Source organism: Arachis stenosperma, chromosome 6, assembly GCF_014773155.1.
Source record: "Arachis stenosperma cultivar V10309 chromosome 6, arast.V10309.gnm1.PFL2, whole genome shotgun sequence".
NCBI classification, from domain to species: Eukaryota; Viridiplantae; Streptophyta; class Magnoliopsida; order Fabales; family Fabaceae; genus Arachis; species Arachis stenosperma.
In genome coordinates this window covers 122,618,239-122,634,286 of record NC_080382.1, presented here as the reverse complement: position 1 = coordinate 122,634,286, position 16,048 = coordinate 122,618,239, and the positions used below count along the sequence as shown (strand labels likewise).

General features: G+C 26.9%; 2 protein-coding genes across 2 annotated transcripts; both read right to left on the bottom strand.

Annotated features, from left to right (window-relative positions):
- Window positions 1-10,714: 10,714 nt before the first annotated feature.
- Window positions 10,715-11,176, bottom strand: LOC130934518 (uncharacterized). The gene has a single exon (XM_057864079.1). It carries the CDS (start codon window positions 11,174-11,176, stop codon window positions 10,715-10,717), a length of 462 nt encoding a protein of 153 aa, XP_057720062.1.
- A 75-nt stretch (window positions 11,177-11,251) lies between these two features.
- Window positions 11,252-11,782, bottom strand: LOC130934517 (uncharacterized). Its single transcript, XM_057864078.1, has one exon. The coding sequence runs from the start codon at window positions 11,780-11,782 to the stop codon at window positions 11,252-11,254; it is 531 nt and encodes a 176-aa protein (XP_057720061.1).
- Between the last annotated feature and the right edge of the window lie 4,266 nt (window positions 11,783-16,048).

Genomic DNA, 16,048 nt, shown 5'->3' with positions numbered 1-16,048 from the left:
AGATTCGATTTACTAACATTACATTTATATATAGAATTCAAATTCAGTTATTTTGAATTACAATTTACAATCTTTCTCACCCTCCAAACGCATTCTAGAGAAAAAAGTTTGGCAACAACACCACAAGTTTCAAAAATACCTACATGAAGGACAACCTGAGCCGTATCTATCGGTTGGACAGAGTTGCCTATATTGTTGGTGGCATCAATTGAGAGGTTAGTGAATAATTTTTTTTTCAAGATAGATTAGTAATGTTAGTAATATTAAGCTACTTAGAATAGTTGTTTATAACCGTTAGTTAGAAATTCGAATTTTTAAACTAGAAATGGTGGTTAGAGTAATGATTTAATAGTTTGTTATAATTTTAAAACTACAAATGTTGCTTAGAATAGTGATTATAAATAACTGTTAGTTAAAATAGTGATTAGAGGGTATGTTAGAATTTGTAAATTTGTAAATTATAAATGTTAGATTAAGTAGTGAAAATTAGTTTAGTTAAAATTTAATTTAACTCAACAGTGCCATTGATAATAGTGATGGATATGTTTTACACTAAAGTTACTTTTTATTAGAGTTTTTCGTGTTAGGTCCATTTAGATTTAGATTAGATTTTTTTTGTTTGAACTCGTAAGATAATTTGTTTGGGTTTAAGGCATTTTTTCGATTAGGACATTCATTATTTAATATTTTATTTAGTGAACTGTTTTGTTATCATTCTTAGAAACAATTTTTTCATTGTTATGCAGTCCCACCGATATATCACCAGCATGAGAAAGTAGCATGGTATGTCCATAGACGATAGGATTATACCGTACTTGTAGATGACCGGTTTATACCATCTTGTGAGGCTGAACGAGACCTAGTTTAGGTTGGATGAGCCATTAGTGAGTGCATTTGTAGAGAGATGGCGTTCGGAAACGCATACTTTTCATATGCCATTTGAGGAGTGCACGATTATGCTATAGAATGTAGCGTACCGGTTAGAGCTCCCAATCGATGGTCAGTACGTCAATAGATGCCTAAAGAACTTTGAGAGATACATCGAGGGTGGCCAACTAGCATGTGCTTTCTTCGAGGAGCTATTGCCTTCATCAGATGCTGACTAAACTGCTGCCCGGTTCCTAACTGTGCCTCTGCCTCTCTTTCCTTATGGTTATTTGTTTCTCGCTTCTATTTATTTCTTTTTTCCTTATCTGAATCTTTTTTTTCCTTCCGTTTTCTTGGGTGTTGAACTAAATAATTAATAAGTGTTGTTGTTCTATCTTTTTTTTTCACCATTTGCTTCAGATTGGAGCTATTTATCTCTTATATTTCTAACTGATGAATTATGCCTTTTTATGCATTCAATTTCGAAAAACTATTGTGTTAAAACAGTGAAAAATTCTTTAAAAATCTGTATGGTGTAATTTCAATCGCTGGGTTCCTTTATTTTATTATATTATTTCTTGATCTTTTGGTTTTTATCTTCTTGGGTACTTATTTTATTAATGCATATTTTGTTTTCCTCTATTCTGACGTGTTATGAGTGATAGACGTGATGGATGACGATTTGCTTTTGATGGTCCGCTCTGATTTTGTAGTGGCGGCGGTGCTAGATATGACTCTTCATTCATATTACTCTATTTTTTGTTATTTTTTATTTTATTTTTCACCTCTGTGCCGTATTATTTATATATAGGCGTGCATCACGATTTTTATTTGGAACCTGTTTAAAATATTTTCTCACTTTTTAGGTCTTGGTTTTTCTCTGTTTTTTTAATAGGCCAATAAGATTATAATAGATTAAATCCTTTAAGCTATTGTGGAGCTAATGAAAATTAAATGTGATTATTATGCTAAAATTATGCCATTTAAATATTTTCTTTGGTTTAGAGAATGTATCCATTCCTGCTGTGAAGAAAACAAAAGAAGTTTACTAAATGAGAAAAATAGTAGGCTTATATTAAGAATTGTTGGTTATTAAGTTTGTTTTTCTAATTTTCTTTTGTTGTCACGCAAAGGGTAGGAGATTGAAACCATTCTTTTTAGATGTCATCATATGTTGTTACTAGGATTTAGAATGTTGATTTATATAATTGGTTGATAGATATTTAGCATTGCATAAGGGACCAATTCATGTTACTACTTTGTATTGTAATTATGTCAATATACTCATTTAATCAGAAAATGTCCATTGATTTGGGAAAAAAGATATTCTAAATTTTTTTTCTCATCTCATTAAACACCATAAAACGGTATATGGTATTCTTACTGAGTGTACTAATATAAGTTATATTACGTATTTATCACATGCCATTACCAAATAGGCAAAAGATGAAATTTATGGGAAGAAGGTAAGGTACATTATTTAATTGTTCGAATAAATAAATTCTGTTCTGTATTTATCACATGTCATTTAGTTGTTTGAATTGGATAGTATTTATTTAGTTACATGACATACTTTCAAATTAAAAACAATTACTAACCAAATACATACCATGAATGCCTTTAAGCTAGGAATGTTATTGCAATTGAACTGAAATTTTATTTTGTTCGTTTTGATTTTTCATTTTTTGGAGGTTATTGTGGAGTTGAAAATATTAAAATATCTCCAATTGCATGACGAGCTTCCAAATTTTTTAATTTTATATTCTTTCCATTCCACGATCTCAAATGTCTTTTTGTTCTTTGTTCTCGGTCTTGGTTTATTATTTGGAGCTTTTATTTTTTTGTCTTCTTTATTTCTTTATTTAATTATACCTGATTCTATGTGAATGATTTTTTTATACCAAGCATCTTCACTGTATTGTTATCTGTCTCAAGGGAGCTTTTTATTTCATTTTCTGCTTATACTATGCATCTTGACTGTTATTTTTCATTGGTTGGCAAGTGTTTTGTTGTGGACTTGTGGTAACTACTTCATCACTTGAAATTGTTTGTATATATTTTTAGTAGGCAACATGATTCGGTTAGAGACGAGTGAATAAATGCAGCGGCATACGGGGAACAAATTGATAGGATTGCCAACTTACTGATTCTCAAGTTTGTGAATGTAGCTTTGGAGTTTAATTTGTTAAACATTTTTACATGAATCTCCCATTTTTTTCTTTCATGCTTCTTCTTCAAGTAATGCAGTAAAAATGTTTGTGAAAGTGGATCTGATAGGATCCGTTAATTTCATTTAAAAATACAATGGTGGTGAAAAAAATCTAAAGTTGTTTCGCAATTATAGGACTTTTTTTAATTTAAAAATTACTAAGGTTTATAAATTAGGAAAGGATATGATGTCTTTCAAAATTTTAAAATCACAAATTAGTCATTTTATACAAAATTCATGCATATAAATGGAAGGACTGGCTGGCTTTTATTTGATATCTTTTATTTTTTAGTTTTTTTTGTTTCTATTGGGGTAAATAATGGGATTGTTATTTCTACATGATGTCCATGTTGATTTTATAGGTATCATAAATATTTTTTTATTTTTGTTCTGAAATTTTGGACAAAAAAGATTTGAGAGTGAAATTTTGCTTTGTGCCTTTCTTATTTTTTTCATATTAAAATTATTTGTTGATAGTAACCAGATTTTATTTGTATAAAATTAGTAAAAATTTGAGGTCCATGTTGATTTGACAAGTATCATGAACATTTAATTTCATTTTTCTTTTTCTGGAATTTTGCACACACATGAATTGAGAGTCAATTTTAGTTTTTTGCGTTTTTTTTAATTCTGATTAACGCTACGTGTTGTAGGTTAATAGCCGTATTTGATTAGTATAATAAGTACTGCTGTTGTGAATGTGGTAACTGACATACGCTTATATACATAATTGTACACCACTTGAGTTTTACTTGGATGCTATTTATATATTTTTTTTGCTTGACTCACCCATTCTTTAATTGTGGAGCAGCTCTTGGCTTGGGAGAAAAGGATTTTTGGGCAAGTTAAGTTATACTACTACTTGCTTATTTTTATATGAAATTTAAGACGTTAAATATTTATATTTGGGTGTCTCGTGTGCTATTTGGTAATTTTGTGTGTTGTCAGGTTTGCTAGGACTAAGAAAGTAATGAGTGTCTTCAAAAGTAAGGGGAAAGATGGGAAGTGAAAAGGTGTCCAAAGACTCTAATAAACCAAAGAGGCAACTGAGTGGTTTCTTTGTTTAGTGTGAAAGGATAAATTATTCTTCAGTTTTTACTTTTTTTTTTACTATAGCTGCTAATTCTGAATGCATCTTGCTGGTTGTCTTGTGCTTTATTGTGCATGACACATTTTGCTTTGATTCTTTTAATTAAAAAAATTACCAAGGTTTAAAAACTAAGAAAGAGAAGTTATTTTTCAGAATTTTAAAATCACAAATTAGTCATTTTGTACAGAATTCATGCATACACAAGGGAGGACATTATTTTGGCCTTTATTTGATATCTTATGTATCTTTAAGATTATTTATTTATTATTTTTTGTGAGCCTTATTCTGTTTTGTTTACTTTTTTATTTCTTTATTGAATGATCTTTTTTTTTTTGTTTTTTGTTTCTGCGGGGTAAATACTCGGAATTGTTATTAATATAAGTTACATGTTAATTTTATAAGTATCATAAACATTTTTCTTTTTCTGATTTTTGCATTGAAAGGAATTCATACTTAGATTTATATTTTTGTCTTTTTATTTTTTTTTCTTCTAACTAAAATTTTATTTTTTAACTTAGTAACCGAATTTCATTTGTATAATTAACACTATTGTTGTGAATTTTATAATATGTTGGCTTTTATTTGATATCTTCTCTTTTTAGGGTTATTTCTTTGTTTTTTTTGTTGACCTTACTCTCTTTTATTTATTTCTTTATTTCTTGATTGAATGATCAATTTTCTTGTTTTCTGTTTCTGTGGAAGTAAATGCTCGGGATTGTTAATATATGAGCTCTATATTAGTTTTATAAGTATCATGAACATTTTTTCTTTTCTGATTTTTTGTACCGAAAGGAATTTATAGTTAGGTTTAGATTATTGTCTTTTTATTTTTTTTCTTCTAATGAGAATTGTTATTTGTATGAGGTCTATGTTGATTTTACAATTATCATCAATATTTTTGCCATTTTTTTTCTTTTGAAATTTTATACATAAAAGAATTGAGAGTGAAATATAGTTTTCTTTCCTTTATTTTTTTAATTCTAATTAATCCTGATTATGTTTTTTTTTTGTGTTTTTTAATGTTTATTTTTGGAGAATTTTTGAAACATTTTTACAAGTGATACATTTTTATGCATTTAATTTCAAAAAGCTGTTGTGTTAAAAAAGTGAAATATTTTATATTTCGTTGCTGTATTTTTTCAAATCAAATTAGTAAGAAGGTTATTCTTATATATTACTCTCTTTTGTTTATTTTTTTAATCCTTGATTGAATCTTTCATGTTCTTGTTATCTATTTCTGTGGGGGTAAATAATAAAAGTTGTTATTTCTATATGATGTACATGTTGATTTTATAGATATCATAAACATTTTTTCAGTACAACTACTTGTTTATTTTTATATAAATTATTTTTGTATGTTCTTTTAAGTGCGTTTATAATCTTTATTTTTTCTGATATATGAAAGCTCATACGTATGTAAAAAATAAGTTAATAAATTTATTTTTGGTTTTTTATATTTTTGATTAGTTACTTTAAAAATACATATTTTGTTTTTCTCATTATTAGAATAAAATTAGTAAGTAGTTTATCCTTATTTGTTACTCTCTTTTATTTATCTCTTAATTTCTTGATTGTATATTTTATTATTTTTCTTTTAGCATAATTTTCTAAGTTTATTGATGCCCTATTTCTTGAAAATTTAGTTAAATAAATAATTAGCTTGTGTGTATTTTCATTGAAATATGATATATTTTTTTAATGGAAATCTAATTATATAGAAAGCCTACTAAAATCATGATATTTAAACAAAAAGGTGTGTTCATTACCTAAGCCTGCCATCCCCTAAATTTATGCATAGGCTTTTTTGTTTTGATTCTTGCTTTTATCCTTATCCTGACATCGGTGTTGTTTTTGTTCTCTTCCTCTTCTCTCTCTTTATCTATGCATTAGGTTAGAGTTTAGAGGGAGTCATGTTGATTTACGTGTTATTTTTTATACCTCTTTGCTATATTTCTCTCCCAATATTAGGTTAGGGTATATGGTTCCAAGTCTGTCTTTCTCATTCTTCGATCTGAGCAGTTGCTCTATTTTATATTTGCTGTATTTTTCTCTTAATATTAGGTTAGGGTATAGAATTTATAGCAGTTTCACTATTTTATTCCATTTTGCCCCTTTATTTTTAGCCCGTTTAAATTCAAACTATTCTTGTGTGCTATAATAATGTCCTCTTAAGAGAAAGTCTGTTCATGCTGTGAGAGACAAATTAAATAAATTAGATCATTCTAAAAATTCATGTGATGAAATTGATGAAAGTTAGGAGGTGAGTAATGTTAAATTATTTTTCTGAAAGGGTATTGACTTTTATTTTTGGATTCTTTTGACTACGGCTATTTGTAATTATCTCTATACTTTGGTTTCAATTTTCATGCTTTTTTTAAATTAGGAGTATGTGATTGGTCGTAAATAATGCTCTGTTGAGGAAAGAGGAGCATCTTCCCTTGGAAGAGGTTGAGAAGATCCTTGATACTGAAATTTGATGAGTCTCATGTTAAATGAGATGACTGCCTATGCCAGTTAACTAGAGCTACTGATTAGGACTAATAAGACATTAGATATTTTGGTTGTGTTCATGTAAGCATTTCATATTTTAGGTTGTGATATAGGAGATGTGTGGATTAAGATATTTTCATCTTCTATATAGAATGCTTTGTGCATTTTTATTGGACTTATTTCTTATGTAATTGATTAAGTGTTAGAGTGTGGAGTGTGTTCACAATATCATTAGTTACGAGACAAATTAATTGTGCAGTCCTTTATGTTTGTAGTTTAGTTATTTCTTTAAAATTCAATAAAGTGAAGTAACTCCTTTACGATATTAAAATTTCATTCCACATTTTAGCTTATTGCTTCACCTATTTGTTTTTGGCAAGTGAATGTTTTATAGGATTTAAATGAATGCATGTGCATGCTTGAATTATATATATAGAGTTTTTTTTATATATTATACTGAATCAAAATATTCATTTTTATACGTTATATTCTTTTGTGGTGTTTGTTTTTAAATTAGGAGTTACATATTAATAAAACTGAAAGAGTACATAAAGAATACATAAACATAAAAAATATTATATTATGTATTTGTTGATTGAAAAATGATAAAAATAAATCAAAATTATAAGATTAAACATTCTTACAAATCTTATAAATTTCTTTGCAAATTATTGTTAAAATATCAAAATATTATAATTAAATGATCATTTAATTAAAAATATTAAAATATTGTTAAAAATTTTCTTTATTTGTCGTACTTTAATTAAATGATCATTTAAATATTTATTTGTCATAATAAAATAATACGTCTTCTATTAATGGTTAAAAAAATAAGGATGACAAAATATCATCTTCTATAGATTTATGCTGAAGTAATAATAATAAATATTATTTATAAAATAAATATAAAATTTAAATAAAAATAATATATTAATTTAAAAAATAGATTAATTTATCCTTTTCATATACGACAAAAATTCTAATGACAGTCTCAGAGAATTTTCAAAACATTTTTTTATTTGCGACCTCTAAGTGCGTTTAAACTATACCTCACTGACTAAGAATTATTGATGTTGCACATATATATTGAGATTTTTTTATATATACAAAATTACAAATTACATCCTTAGGTGGTGCTGCTTTTAAATTGGGAGTCATATATTAATAAATTTAAAAAAGTACATCGAGAATACGCAAAAATAAAAAAATGTTGTGTTATATGTTTTTTTTATTGAAAAATTACAAAAATAAATCTGTAAATATAAATTTATACTTTTTTAAAAATTTTATAAACTTTTTTGCATATTATTGTAAAAATAGTATAATATTATAATTAAATTAAAATCAAAATAATAAATATAAAAAAATAATTTAATATCATCGTGAACTATACAATTAATTGCTATCGAAAACATGTGAGAAATTAAAAAGATAGAGTGAAGAGTATAAACAAAAATTGAAAGGAGAGATATTATTATTATCTTCGAGAGTTTATAAGATTAGTAAAAAATTGTATAATTTACCATGACATTAAGGCAAATTATATTTTTATGTTTATTATTTTGATTTTACTTTAATTATAATATTTTGATATTTTTACAATAATTTACAAAAAAATTTATAAGATTTGAAAAAAAAAAAGAATAATTTTAGACTTTAAATTTATCTTTATAATTTTTCAATTAATAAATACATAACATAATATCTTTTATTTTTATGTACTCTATTTATTCTTAGTTTTATTAATATGTGACTTCCAATTTAAAAATAACATCACAAAAGAATATAATATATATAATTGAATATTTTGATTAGTATATAATATATAAAAAAACCTCAATATACATGTGTAACATTAATAATTCTTACTATAAACAACGCATTTATACGAATTTATTAGGTTATGTATACTTGAATTTGAAAAACTGAAATTGTATATTAATTTTTAATACAAAGAAACAGAACCTTTTTTCTTTCTTCTTTGTTGGATCGTTTTAATGATAGCTTCAAGTAGCTATTTGTTTACACATTTTAATTAACATAATTATAACATTCTTCTTGAAAACCAAATTATTATTTAATTTTGTCTTTGACTTTATTATTTGACTTTTTACTCTAATATTTATTTGCTGAAAGATTTTATGGTACCAATAAAGAGTGAACCACTTTTTTTTTTTGGTCCGGTATCCAGGCCGTAAGAGGCTCAGACCAAAAACAGCTCCATGCCCAAACCCGGCTGAACTCTACAGTAGAACGCCTTTGCTTTGAGGGGGTGTTTTCCAAACCAAGAAATCAACCAACAGAAGCTGAGAGTGAGAGGAGTCGCTAACGCCTTCACAGCCGGTGAAGAGTTGATAGGTTCTCTCCCCATTACCGACCAGAATAGCCCGGTTTTTCGCCGTAAGTCACGCCGAGTTGCGTGTTAAACATGCCGCTAAGGCCCTTTAGATGGAATTCAAGTCAACAAGATCCTTCTCCGCTCCCCGTCGTTTCAACGTCAGCTCCTCCTCTTCTTGTCGGCGTCTCTGCTCCTCCTCATCTGCCTTCCTCCTACCTAAATCAGCGACAGCTTCATGCTCAATTTTCTCCTAGACGGAATCAGCTCCTAGCTCTTGGAACCTGTCCAACCTGGTATAAATTGCCACCGCCGCCTTCAACCGAAGGTTGCATTGATACCACGCCTTCTACTTCGCAGCGTTGATACGCCGGTCTCGAGGAAGTAAGGAAACGCTGCTGCTGCTGCTGTGGAGAAGGCAACTGCTGCTGATTCAGACCTGGAATAGCTTGATTACCAGAATCCCCGATACATCCATTTTGGTCCTCAACTGTATGGCACGTTGTTCCTCTTTTATTAAAGCTTAGTTCTTTGTTGATCCTCAAATTTTAATCAAATTGAATTTCGTTTCTGATGATTCTGTGGATGTTTGCAGGTGGTTGAGTGCTCCAATTATGGTGCAATGTCCCTATTTCTGCTGCTTTGGCTATGATTTACTTGTCCTTCATTAAACTAATGTACTGGACTTAGTTGATGAGATTTGTTTGTATTATTGATTCATATACCAGTCTCATTTTTGTCCAAATAGCAACAACAAAGACAATTTATTCTTTTTTTATTGGACTGCTCAAAATTTTACACTATGAACACTCACATCAAAAAAATTTTCGGAATTTCGATCTAACTAAATATATGTTTGTAATCATTAAAATAAAATTTATTATTTTCTAAGCCCAACATTTATGTTTAGTTTTAATTTTATCCATAAAATTTGATTTAATTTTATTATAATCGTTTTAATATGTTTTAAATATATCTCTAGACATTAACAACCTGTGATATGGCAATTATATATGATATCTCACTGATACATTAATATAAGATTATTCCGGTAGGATCTTCGTTAATGGTATCAATTAATTCCAAAAATATAACTAAAACATATTTAAAATATTAAAAATAAAATTAAAATAATTAAATGTTAACCGTATTTCTCTCTCTTTTGTTTTTTGTTTCTTTCCAAAAGCACATTTGAAGACCGAACTTAAGTGTGTGAAATAAATTTCCTCAAATGTCTATATACTAGTGTTAAACCCGTGCGATGCACGAGCTTATATTTAAATTTGATAAGTTAAATTAAAAATAATATTTTATAATCATATATTTTTTAAATTTAGTATAACACTATCATCGTTATATAATAAATATGTTAAATATGTTATTTTATCTTTATTCAAAGTAAAATATGAATAGAAGAGTTTAAAGTTTATAATATTCTTGAACCATAAGGAAGAAGATAAAAAAAATAAAAACATATATAACTGTAATAATAGCATGTTAATTTTACCCTAAATTTTATATCAAAAAACTAATAAAAATTTATCGACAACCTAGTATCTTACTAACTTCATTAGAAAATCATTGGATGTTGGGCTCCTTGTTACACATTTCATTTCAAATTTGAAAAAAGAGTTATAGATAAATTAGTTATATCTATAGTAAAGATTTGTACAAAAGTGTAAATCATAACATGCTATTAAAATAAAAATAATATTATTCTTACCTAAATATTATTAGAAACCTCTTTGAACATTGATTTTGGCAAATAAAACCGTACATGTGATAATGATTGACCATGACTCATGTTAATGGTCATTGCAAAGCATACTGTTAATGAAAATTGTCTCCGTTGGAACTTAAATGGCAATCCTGAATCTGAAGGGATCAAGTTCATTCTTGGAATGTACACTTTATCTCCAATATTTCTACCGGCCACTACCGCCGCTCCAATTACGTTGCTGCTAAGTTTGTTAACTATTAATCTTGTCCCGTTGCATAAACCTGAAGTCTGGTCTATGTTTCGCAGTAGCATTACAGCGACTCTTTGCTTCAAAGTCAACTTGTGATTGAGGAGTCCCGAACATTTGATGTCATTTAGAAACTCTGGTGTGAACCACTCTTGTTTTACATCTTCATTCTCATCAGCTTGACATGTTGTGTCAGAGCTCAAATACTCCTTTTCCATCCCTGGAAATATTGTTAAGACAAAATCGTTTACCTTCTCGACACTCTTAAGTGTGGGTGCAAGAATTGCTCTATTCTAAAAATACCTGTAATCTGATATGTTTTGCAACAAATTTGGATATGCAAAGTCTACCAAATGAGAGAGAGGATCATCAGTAGTTGTAATCAATAGATCATCTGGAATTTCAACTTCTAATTCATCACCAACAACAGAGTCAATATTTCCATTTCCAACATCAAGTATCCAATTAGCAAATATCTTCATTTCACCTTCATCTTGATTCGAAGAAGACATTAGAAGCCTCATATTCGTATGCAGTTTCAGAACCTTACAAAATGACCACAGATGGGATGAGTTAATAGCGGATGCTAATATATCGTGTCTATTTCCTTTCAGAATCACCGGAAGTATCTGTCTGAAATCACCTCTTAGAACAACAATCTTACCACCAAATGTTTGATGTGTCTTATGTTGATCGGTAACTGACATAAGATTCCTGAGCGTCCGATCAAGTGCTTCAAAACGGCAGTTGTACCTTTCCTCACATACAACATATTGAGAACTCAAAATTGGATCCTGTTTTGGACTTCTCTGATCTCTCCTCATACCACATCATGGCGTCGCAATGCCGACAAAAAATTCTGGGTCACCAATATCTATCACATCTAATAATCACCAAGATAATAAATTGTTTTAGTTATATCTGCAACAAATACTTTATATAAAAATATACATTTCTTTCACCATGTTAAGTATAAAAATAATATTTATAAAAGATTACATAAGAATGCAATTTATGGATTAAAAAGATGAGATCATATAATACAATTTCATTGTGCCAACCTCAAGACTTAAGTTTTACAATAAATCAATGTTCAAATACAAAAATTATAATATATAACCATATCTTAGTTTGAATTTTAAAACTTGAACACTAAACGATAATTTTTTGTTTATAAAAAGCATAACAATAGTAAATAATAAAGTGCTGATATTGCTACTTCTTAAATTACCTCTATTCTCAGCAACATCGAATATGGTTGGGTATTAAATTTGCACAGAATCATCTAAAATAGTCGTATTTTCAGTAATATCCTCAACTTCTTGAAAATTTTTTGAAAGATTTGTAGTCAATTCCTTCAAAAATATTTCTCTTTGTATCAGGTGTCTTTTTTTTCAGCTATGCACACTTCTTCTAATTCTTTAGTATCTAAATTTGAATTAAATGTACTTGCTCCTATAATCATTAGAGATAATACATCAAGTACTTTATATTATAAAAAAAGAAAAATGAATATATGTTAAATGTTTAAATCAACTGAATTATGAATATATATTATGAAAGTAGTATTAAAGATAAAAGAAGTAAAATTTTAGCTTTGTGATGATTACAATCTATCATGCTTATCTTACCATGTCTCTTTTGAAGTAGCATAGTCTTCCTATTCAGTCTTACATCCATTTGCAATCTAATTCGATTTGTGTATTCCAATGAATCTATAATAATTATTTAGCATATACCAATGATTATTTTTAATAGACCAATTAAAAAGTTAAGTGTTTGGTCTTTTAAGTAATAAAAACATATTAACATAGTAACTGGTAGATATTATTTTATGTTTGTTAAAGATGTTGTTGACTTGTCTGATGACATGGACTATCATATGCTTCATGTGTGATACTCGAATTACTAATATCACTGATATTGGAACATCATTTTTTTTATCTACAGAGTGTAGATTAGTAGTTGGAGACCTTGATCAATATGGTGTTGGGTTATTACCTAATAAGATAACTCGAGATATTAGTTTTGAACATATTTTCTATTAAAGTTTATAATTGAATAAATAATAGGAAAATCAAAATACATAAAGTGCATGTACATTCCCATAAGCAAGTTCAAAAAAAATCATCTAAAAATAAATCTATATTAATGCTATTTGTAATGTTCGACAACACCGATTGAAAATGCACACCATTGGAACTATCACTTGAATTTCCTGTAATTTTTTTTATAAACAAATTTAGTAACATATTACGAAGACAATGTAAATTAATAATTTATTACTTGTCAATAGCTAAATAATATATAGAAAATATTGTATTTTATGGGCTTTCATTTGGCCAAAATACTCATGACATGTTAGTTATTTTGTATACCCAATAAAAACTAAATATATAGAACTGACATACTTAAAAATACCAAATAAAAGAATATATTATTCTAACCTAAAAACAAAAATGATAAAATAATTAATTTATTTTTTTATATGAAATATACCTTGAATTGTGCTTTGCTTTGTATTTTTTTTGTCTTTTAATATCAATTTTCTTTTCAATATAATCTTACTTCTCTTTAGACTTCTTGCATCTTTCAATATATACCTAAAAATATCAAATAAATAAATTTTTTAACCAATTAAAAATATATATACATTATACATAATACATTTTTATTATCAAATTTTTTATATTATTAAAAAAAATAAAGTAGTACACATATGACAGTGTCTGTTTTTGGTATACATGTCCATCAAAATATAGACACAGGAGTACACAAGAGTACATGTATGGTATCAATTTTATTATTTATCGATAAAAATAAATAAAATTAAATACAATCTAAAAATTAATAACCTTATAAATTATATAAATTTAGAAAAAATACTTGAAAAGAGAGAAAAAGATGAAAGTACTTCTACTGTGGAGAGACAATCTAAAAGATAATAATAAAAATTTATAAATGTGGCAAGTAAAAAAATTTAAATTTAAAAATTGAAATGGTTAAAAACTTACTTAATTAGAAATTAGTATTAGAAATTCAAATTTAAAATTTTTAAAATAGAATTTTCTAATTAGCTAGTATAAATTTTAAATTTTTAGATAAAATTTTTTAATCAAACGTCCGTTGTCTATTAGTAATATAGAAATTTGTTAATTTAAAAATAATTTTTTTAGTTTCATCATAAACAGTATTAACTTTATTATACTTTTTCTAAAATTTAAACAGTATTACATTTTTTTAAATAGTATAAATAATTTCACATCTAAATAAGACTGATAATTCTATTTATTTTATTATAATCCTTTGTAATTAGCATAGTAACTTATAAATTATATAAATTTTTAAAAAATATTTTCAAACCCAATTGCTTACGTAAAAATTCAAAAAAAACTATATTTGAATTTAAATTTAAAATTATAAACATAATACTTTAATTAAAAATTATAATTAGATTTTTTTTAAATAAGTATACATTAAAAATTAATAATTAACTTAATTGTATCAATAATAATTCAGAGAAAAAATTATAACTTTATGACATTAAATATTAAATTAAAAATTATCAGAATATCAACGGTGAGAATCGAATTAAAAATAAAACCACAAGTAATAACCAAATAACTTCAATTTATATTTAAAAAAGTTCTAAATTCCAAACGTAAAAATCGAAAAGAACCAAAAGAAAAATAACAACTCAAGAAAAGACAATGTTTCCACCAAAACAAACATATGCTTGGCATTATTCTATTAGATAGACTTTAAAAGAGATTCCAAAACATGTGCATCCAAATTCTCAAGTTTCTTTCTCAATCTTGATTCTTGCAAGTTGAGGTATCTCCTTCCACCTTCGAATCTTCCGACTCCGAGGATAGTCACTTAGTTGGTGTAATAGCACTTTTCAACAATTCAGATTCATCATTGGCCGTAACTTCATTGGAGAATTCAAGCAACAAATTTTGTACAAAAAATCATGTTAAATTAAAAACTTCTTTCTAACCTTTGATTTTATCTCACTAATATTTTTTGAATAAAATTAAGATCTAATTTTGAGAGAACAAACAAAAAAAATTATTTTTTGAACAAATACCTTAGTACCTTTTACTTTCTCCCCTTCAATGATTGTGGATGTCTTTGAAATTGGAAACAAACCACCGGTGTAGTCAACATCCTAAAATTATAATTAATTATTATTTATAAATTAGATACTACTAATGACCAAGAAAACAAAAAATAAATTAATTTTTAATAGAAGTACACTTATATATACTCACCATTTGAATACGGTGAGCCTCTTTGAATTTATTTATGAGATCCACATTATTAGTCATCTTCTTAACTTTATAAGAAGGTGAAAAATATGAAATATCAGATATTTGAACTTCAACGATGAAGAGAAAGATCTTATCAATTAGGTTGAGTAAAAGTGTAGGTGTATCTGATAGATCTTCTTTCTGCAGGATATTACATAATATATTAATAATAAATAATATAAAAAGTACCAATACAAATATCTTCACTAATGTTTTTAGAAATAAATATTGGTTAGATCTTACCAATAGGAGTGGATCAAGTATCTCTACACAGCTCTCTTCCAAAACTTGTTTTGCCTCCTTGTCAAAGACTACATAATATGCACAGTCGAATCATCAATGACACCAAGCTTTATTTGATACCTGCTTAAAAAAGAAAATAACATAAGAAAAAGTTAAATATAGACTTATTTAATATCTAATCTAATGTACATAGACTTTAATTTAAATAAATAAATAAATAACCTTGGAGTCATGGATAAAAGGATTTAAATAAATAAATAAATAACCTTGGAGTCATGGATAAAAGGATATTAGTAGAAAACTTGCGTCTTTATCGAGTCAAACCATCTCAATTGAGTATGGCAATGGAGAATTTCTGTAATTGTGGTGCTTTACATCTCTCATAACTTATCCTTTTATAGTTGCATCATAACTAAGCTTTTTAAAATTTGGTTGACTTTAATTTAAAATTTAAAAAAAAACAAACTAAGTAAAACAACCCAAATTTAAAATTTAAAAATAATAACTTAAATAAATAATAATTTAAAAATTCTA

What these genes read in the sequence shown, in the direction of transcription:
- LOC130934517 (XM_057864078.1), bottom strand. Translation starts at nt 11,782, where the DNA reads ATGAGGAGAGATCAGAGAAGTCCAAAACAGGATCCAATTTTGAGTTCT.
- LOC130934518 (XM_057864079.1), bottom strand. Translation starts at nt 11,176, where the DNA reads ATGGAAAAGGAGTATTTGAGCTCTGACACAACATGTCAAGCTGATGAG.